At 44.8% G+C, this 8,111-nt stretch overlaps 1 protein-coding gene across 1 annotated transcript; it reads left to right on the top strand.

Annotated features, from left to right (window-relative positions):
- Nucleotides 1-536: 536 nt before the first annotated feature.
- LOC111141926 (agouti signaling protein) lies at nucleotides 537-6,285 on the top strand. Its single transcript, XM_022494792.1, has 3 exons — nucleotides 537-696; nucleotides 1,955-2,016; nucleotides 6,109-6,285. Exons 1-3 carry the CDS (start codon nucleotides 537-539, stop codon nucleotides 6,283-6,285), a joined length of 399 nt encoding a protein of 132 aa, XP_022350500.1.
- The last annotated feature ends 1,826 nt before the right edge of the window (nucleotides 6,286-8,111 follow it).

Below are 8,111 nucleotides of genomic sequence, written 5' to 3'. Positions count from 1 at the left end.
CATACCATTTCATTCCCTCTGGACATGGGAATACAGCAAATGCAACAACATACACTTGTCTGAAGATGCCATTTATCACTGCATGTTTCTCAGAGAGTCTTATGAGCTTTATCCTCTGCACCTTAGTAAAACCTCGGCCACAGTGAGGCACTACTGGGGACCATTCAAAAATTCTGCCCAGGTCTAGGGTCACCTGCACCCACTGACTTAAAAAAATAAATAAATAAAAACCATCACCCCATGCTCCGGATGACAGAGAAAACTGCAATGTATTCCTTTTCTCTTGGCTTTAATCCCCCTCCTTGCCTTGTCTCTCTTCCTCTCCCCATCTCTCCTTTTCTCTCTTCATCCTTCATCAGCCCCCCTTTCCTGTCCTAAGCCTTGGTGGTCCTCCAGCTCTACCGGGACACTTAGGAAATGGGTCAGAGCACCAGCCCAAAGAAACACAACGAAAGCAAGAGGATGACACATCCTCTTGCCAGGACTCCTGGCCCACCAGCCTGACTGCCTTCTCTGTCCCACTCAGGCCTCCAGGGATGAATATCCTCTACCTACTCCTAGCCACCCTACTGGTCTCCCTGTGCTTCCTCACTCCCAACAGCCACCTGGCACCTGAAGAAAAGCCCAGGGATGACAGGAGCCTAAGGGACAATTCCTCCGTGAAAATATTGGATTTCCCTTCTGTCTCTATTGTAGGTAAGTAGCTTGTCCTGGTGCCTAGTCTCTGGACTCTGGCCCATGAGAAGGGGCTACAGGATGTCAAACATGCTCCCCAGGGTTCACTGACATAAGTCAGAGCTCCTTTTTGCTTATTCTTCAAAGCAATCCTCGAGGAATAAAATATTCCTTGACTCCTATGGCTTTAAAAAGCCCTGTATACCACCAATTTCATAAACAATTTTTGCATGTTAAAGGCTCTGAGAAACCCTGAAGTCAAGACACTTCGTGAACTTGGTTCAACTTAGCATTTCTGAAACTTATTGAATCACAGAACTGTAAAAATATTAAATGTTAAAATGTAAAATGTTAAATCTTAAAAATCAATGATAAAAATGTTAGAAAATGCTGCAGAATATAACCGAGTGTGGGATTAACTAGTCCTTTCAGGGTTGAGAATTGAAAATAACTGCTCAGGGAAAATACCAGGGGCATTACAGCCTGGCATGGAACATTTTCTTGTTCAACTTCACCTGATAAAACGATAGTAACAGATATACTCCTTGTGTGCTAGGCACTGTAAAGTGAGTGCTATTTTCATTCCTACTTCACAGTTGAGGAAATTGAGGCTTAAGGTTAAGTGACTGACATAAGATCACGCAGTTCTTAATTGGCAGAGCCAGAATTCAAACCCAGGTGTTTAATTCTAGAACACAAGTTCTAAACTAATGTCCCTCACTGCCTTACGTCTCACTAGGAAAAGAGAATATTCTCGATGTATCAGGGAAGTATCACCTTTGATCACCTTTGACGTGCCAGTCTTCTCATTTTATAAACATAACTTTTTTATCCTCAAAACAATCCTGCAAGGTGGATATTACCGTACCCTATTTACAGATGAGAAAACTGGATCTTAAGAAGATTAAGTAGGTTGCTTAAGGAAACAGAGCTGTTAAATGGCAGAGTCAGGATTCAAATCAGGTGTGCTTGGCTCCATAACTCTGAGAAATGAAAAAGAGGAATACAAGAAACACAGGTCCATCCGTGTACATGACACTGAACCCATTTTTCAGGGCCTTTTTGGATTTCCTCTTTGCCTTCCCTCAGAGGTCACTCCAGGTCAGCAGCCAGGCTATCAAGAACCTGTTGGCCTAAGTCCCAAGTTATGATTCATCCAACCAACCCCTCTTCTCCCTCACCCTGAGACTTCCTGGAGCCCCCTCTGGCTCCTCCCAATTCATTGCAGTTCGTGACCTCCAGAAACATCTGGCTTTGCTCCTTCTGTCTCTCTTTGAAGCACTGAACAAGAAATCCAAAAGAATCAGTAGAAAAGAGGCGGAAAAGAAGAAATCTTCCAAGGTAGGACCAGGAGTTTTCATTGTGGGGGTGGGGGTGGGACTGGACTTAAAAGGGAATTCTAGCTAGGAACTAAATGAAAGATTTTCCAGCCTTACATGAACAAAAGAAGCTGAAAGCTATCTAAAGGCTTCCTGGCCTCAAGCTCTGAATCAGACCCCCCACAGAAGCCCAGAGAGCTAAGTTTCACTAAGTGAAATAGCTTGCATGCTAAAAAACATCTTCTTTTTAAAAAAGCTTTATTTATTTATTGGCCAGAAAGAGAGCGAGCACAAGCAGGAGGAGCCCAATGCGGGGCTCCATCCCAGGACCCTGGGATCATGACCTGAGCTGAAGGCAGTCGCCTAACCAACTGAGTCACCCAGGTGTCCTTAAAAAGCATCTTCTTATATGAGCTAGCCCTCTGACTGAAATGGTCACCATCTCTCGTTCTTTTGAATGAATGCACTGTTTCCTAAAGTTTAGGTATTTCAGAACGACTTCCCACAATTTTTTTTCTGAAAGCTTTTATTTGTAAGTGATCTCTACACCCAGCGTGGGGCCTGAACTCACAACCCTGAGATCAAGAGTCACATGCTCCACTGACTGAGCCAGCCAGGCACCCCCGACAATTTTTGCCATAACCGAGTTTCACTTATTTACTTAATATATTTGTTTAAAATTAAAACTCAAGGGGCACGTGGGTGGTTCCGTCAGTTACGTGTCTGCCTTCACCTCCGGTCATGATTCCAAAGTCCTGGGATGGAGTCCCAGGGTGGGATCCCTGCTCAGTGGGGAATCTGTTTCTTCTTCTCCCTCTCCCCCTGCCACTTGTGCTCTCTCTCACTCTCAGTTAAACAAATATTTTAAAAATTAAATTAAAACTTAAAAATATGTAACTATGATAGGAAATCAATATCACTTGCCATAAATAGAAGGTAACCATAAAAATAATTATAAAGAAAATGAAACATTGTTAGTGGATTTTAGCTGGATGGGGCTGCTTGTCAAATGCTCTAAATCTGGGATTTTACTTTGTGTTAAAAGTCAGATTAGAAACTGTTGGGAAAGGGAGCCTGGGTGGCTCAGTCAGTTAAGCTTAAGCATCTGTCTTCTGCTCAGGTCCTGATCCTGGTCCTGGATCCAGCCCCAGATCCTAGGGCTGGCTCCCTGCTTAGTGGGGAGCCTGCTTCTCCCTCTCCCTCTCCCTCTGCCACTCCCCCTGCTTGTGCTCTCTCGCTCTCTGTTAAATAAATTAATAAAATATAAAAGAAGGAAGGCAGGAAGGAAGGGAGGAAGAAAGAGAGAGTTGGGAAAGCATTAATGATAAATTGGCACCAACTGGAGACTTTCAAGTTGAAAGAGATTGCAAAGAGGGTCCTTTCTCACTATGTGATCTTATGTCACTTAATAGTCGTATACCACCCAAAATCATACTGCCGCGGCACAGGTTCCCACACTGTGGGAAATACTAGATTAAGGCATTATTGAAATGCACACATTATTCCTGTCTTAGACCTGGTACTGTGTGATCTTGAGAAAGCCCCTGCTCCTTTCTAGACCTTTTGTGAACAAGCTGATCAGGTGATTGACATGTAAGAAAACACAGTTGACAAATGTATTTGCATGCTAGGTATGGGGACTATCCAAGGGAACAAGAGATATAGCCCCCTGTCATGGAGTTTACATTCTTGTGGGGAAGACAGACAAACAGCAAGTAAGCCAATAATTAGGCAATATAAATTCAGATAATGATAAACCCTGTAAAGAAATTAAAGCATGGTGATGAAAATGAAGGGAAGAGTCATCTCAGAAGACCTCCCCAAGGAAGCAGCACTTACTGAAAAATTCAGTAATCTCAAGCAGCGACTCCCCATGGAAATACTATGTGAAGGGGGCCTGAGTGGCTCAGCTGGTTAACCATCTGCCTTGGGCTCAGGTCATGACCCCAGGACCCACACTGGGCTTCCAGCTCAGCAGGGAGCCTGCTTCTCTCCCTCTGCTGCTCCCCAAAATCTTAAAAAAAGAAAGAAAGAAAAAAATACAATGTGGGCCACATATATAAATTAAAATTTCCTAGTAGCCACATTTTAAAAAGTAAAAAGAAGTACATATAATTAATTTCAGTAATATTTTATTTAACCCAATATATCCAAAATATTATCATTTTGATATGTAACCAATATGAAAAGTGAGATATTTTACATTACTGTGTGTGTGTGTGTGTGTGTGTGTGTGTGTGTGCTAAGTCTGAAACCTGGTGGTGCCCCTTTACACTCACAGTACATCTCAATTCCAATGCTAAATTTTAATAGTCAGTCAGTTGTAGTCCTAACAACAACAAGAAAAGAATTATTTAAAGAAAAAATGTTACACTGCTTCTATTTTAAACTGTAAATTAAGGGACAACTGGGTGGCTCAGTCCGTTAAGGGCCTGTCTTCCACTCAGGTCGGGATCCCAGGGTCCTGGGTTCCAGTCCCATATTGGGTTCCTTTACTCAGAAGGAAGCCTGCTTCTTTCTCTGCTTGCCCTTCCCCCTGCTTGTGCTCACTCTCTCACTCTGACAAATAAAACCTTTTTAAAAAAGTGAATTAAAATTAAATAAAATTTGAAGATTCAGTTCTTCTGATATGTCCCTCAATAATGGGTCCATGATTAAAGGAGCGAGACTGATATAAAGCGAAGGTCAAGCAAAGCTTTATTCCGCGCCAAGCATCAAGAATCAGACCGAACGGGGGCGCCTGGGTCGCTCAGTTGGTTAAGCAACTGCCTTCGGCTCAGGTCATGATCCCAGAGTCCTGGGATCGAGTCCCACATCGGGCTCCCAGCTCCATGGGGAGTCTGCTTCTCCCTCTGACCTCCCCTCTCATGCTCTCTCTGTCTCTCAAATAAATAAATTTAAAAAAAAAAAAAAAAAAAAAGAATCAGACCGAACGTTCAGCCACTTACAAGAGAGGGTGAACTTTCTCTGTTTCACAGACTAGCTTTTAAGGGCAAAGGCCATGTGGTTTGGCCTGGCCACACAGGTGGCCAATGAGATTGTAACACACAGAGGAAACTCCACAGTCATGTTAGGTCACACCTAAGTGACCAATTGAATTACAAGTTACCCTAGAGTAGACATTTGACCTAGCCTGTCACCTTGGTTAGAACTGGCTCCCAAAAGGCTCCCAAAGGGCGGGACCCATACTTCTTGGTAGCTAGGGAGACAGTATGCAACCCCCCACTGATCGGATGTCTCCACCTGGCCTGGCCCACCCTTGTATCTGGGCTTTGTTACCCGGGGCTGGTTTCCGGGAAGTGTTTTTAAGAAAGTCCCCTGAGGGAAGGGGGGCAGGGACAGTTTAAGTTTTAGACAACAAAGTTATCCTGTAACTGATGGAAGCGCTCTGGCTAAATAGGTCCTTACACTTCATTTGCACTAGACGCATTTCAAGTACTCAGAAGCTTCATATGGCTAATGGCTGCTCATTTTCTGTGTTTGATGCGTGGAATGCAAGCAGCGAGGTAACAACGGCTCAGCTCAGAGAGGTGGGCGGGCCCAAACCTGAGGGCCTCAAGAGCCAAAGTGAAGTTTATGGTTGATTCTAAGTTCAAAGATAACCCACTGGGAGCTTTAAGCCGGAGTGGTTGCCATCATACATACATACATACATCTTCATACATACATACATCTTCGGAGAGCCGGGTTTGGCGCAACACAGGTTGGGCTGTAAATGGGAGGATAGTGGCCTGGCCTAGGGCAGCAAAGCGGTGAAGAAGTGGGTGGATCCGATTTACTGTGAAGGCAGGACTGAGAAGAGATTGGGAATACACTGGAAGGGGGAAAATAGAGGTGGTGAAAACTCTAGAACGGAGTGGGATTCCCTAGGGAAAAAAGTGGGCCAAGCCCAGCCAGGTAAGTAAATGTTAATGGGTTTGGAGGCAGGGGGTGGATGACTGGGGGAGGCCGGTGCCCGTGGGGTCCCCGGTGGGCATGAAGTCCAAGGGATCGTTGGGGCAGCAGGTGGGGATGTCTGGTCTGGGGCCTCCGCTGCCCGAAGGAGTTCCCAGGCCGACTTGAGGCCGGTGGGGTGGGCGTGGCCGGCTTGGGCAGTCCCGGCTTTTTCCCGCAGAGAAACTCTTCCACGAAGACCGTGGCTCGGCCCCGGCCCCCGCCACCCACCCACTGCGTGGCTACTCGAGCGAGCTGCAAGTCGCCGGCGCCCGCCTGCTGCGACCCCTGCGCCTCCTGCCAGTGCCACTTCTTCCACAGCACCTGCTCCTGCCGCGTGCTCCGCCCCGTCTGCTGAGCGCGCCCAGCCGCCTCCAGGGGACCGGTGACTTCCAATAGCTGTGCCTTCCTAGGACCCGGTGCGCGTACAGTTACTTAGGTTGGGGCGGAGCTTCCCAGAGGCGGGGCTTCAAGAAGACCTGGCTTGGGCCCGGCTAAACCCCAAATATATGTAGGCTGCTCCAAAGTGTGTGGCTGTTTCCTTAAAGGACCCCAAAGATCCCTTTCCCTTACTCCTGGCTCCTTCACAGCGGAAGACCCGGGGACTGCGCATGCTCTGTCTCCGGGGCATGGGGCCCCCTTCTTAATCGCTTGTCCGCTTCTCTGCTGGAGACAGACGTTATCCCGACCTTTAAACCTGAGAACACGCGAAATTGCCTGTCAGGAGTTCGCTATGAAGACTCACATATGGGCTGTGTCCTTCCACAAGGTCAGCTTTCTCAGTCATAGAGCACGATGAACAATTATAAAGCAGGTTCAATACTTTAAACGCGGTAACATTTCACCACGTGTTTAACTTGTCTTCTTAAGGGCCACACAAAGCAAAGCACAAGTCACATAACAAACAGTACAGAACGGAGGACAGGACGTTAACAAACCGAAGGTGAAACTCTGTGAGCGAGAAGTTGAGATAAGGCCTCACTCGGGTCTGGGTCAGCTCTTGGCTCTTGCTGCTTATTATGTTCAAGCATAACAATAAGAAGGAGCTCTGTTGTTTTCAGACATCAACCAGGCAGCCTTCAGCAGCAGCTGGCTTTGAAGTGATCAGACAGAGCGAGGTCAGTGTCTGAGGAGTCTTCACAATTTGCTGCAAATATCCTCTTTTTAAGAGGGATTTAATCAGTCTTGAGCCTTTACAGGCCTCCCCTGTTTCCGTTGGTTATCACTTTGGAGTGTGTCAAAAGCTGGTGCTGGTCTCAGTGATACCTGGTCTTAACTGCAATGCCCTTAGCTTCTTGCATCAGTGCTTGACACAGGCCCCTGCTTGACATGAGTGACTCCATCTTGCTGTCTACATTCTCCCGCGCGATTCCTCATGACGAATCTGTAAGGGTCATACAGGAATCAAATATGTCTTAAACTAGGTCAGCAGGTCTAGTTTGCTAACGTGGAAGAAGGTAAATCCAAATCATTCAATTGTATTTTCAGTGAGAATCAAACAAAATCAAATAAATTTCAAATCATATGAAATGTCAATTGACATAAATCAAAGATCACATCGAATCCAAACAAGTTAGATACATTAAACCGAATCAAATAAAGCAAAATTAAGTAAGGATTAAATTTTAAAACTCCAACTCAAAGTCACATCTAGTCAGAATGAAGTCAAAAAGAAGAAAAACTAAATCTAAACTTTATTAAGGTAAGTTAACAGATCAACAAAGCAGTCAAATAAATGAAATAAGAACCACATTGCCAACTATAGGCAGATCAAAGTACAAAAATATGTACAGAATCTTCAGCATAGGGTCTTGGCACATCTAGAAAAGAATGGTGAGGGTATGGTTAATCAGTCTTTTTGTCTTACTTAAGCTTGAGGCTGCATAACATTTTAATAGCATGTTTAATAAGATATGTAACAAAAATAATAGCTAAAAGCGAGAGAAGGATTTCTCTGATGGACTCCAAGACACGTGCAGAGAGAGAATTCCTTTACGTATTTTATTTTGTTTATTTATTTACTTTCCTTTAAGTATTTTAAAGGGTTATCGTCAGACCATGAGCCAGAACAAACCATGTGTTTAAAGGATTTTTGTTAATAACTCTAGAGAGGAATATTTATTATATAAGTTTTGTATATTTTTGTTCAGTGCAGCTAAGTTGGTGTTAATGACTCCTGAGGCT

Source organism: Enhydra lutris, unplaced genomic scaffold, assembly GCF_002288905.1.
Source record: "Enhydra lutris kenyoni isolate GAN:26980312 unplaced genomic scaffold, ASM228890v2 scaffoldscaffold6, whole genome shotgun sequence".
In the NCBI taxonomy this organism is placed as follows: Eukaryota; Metazoa; Chordata; class Mammalia; order Carnivora; family Mustelidae; genus Enhydra; species Enhydra lutris.
The sequence above is the reverse complement of the archived record's forward strand: the minus strand, read 5'-3'. Positions and strand labels throughout refer to the sequence as shown.

Excerpts from the sequence above, each read along its gene's own strand:
- LOC111141926 (XM_022494792.1), top strand. The coding sequence starts at position 537 with ATGAATATCCTCTACCTACTCCTAGCCACCCTACTGGTCTCCCTGTGC. Across the intron at positions 697-1,954 it reads CCCTTCTGTCTCTATTGTAG|CACTGAACAAGAAATCCAAA; the intron begins GTAAGTAGCTTG and ends CTCTCTTTGAAG. Across the intron at positions 2,017-6,108 it reads AAAAGAAGAAATCTTCCAAG|AGAAACTCTTCCACGAAGAC; the intron begins GTAGGACCAGGA and ends TTTTTCCCGCAG.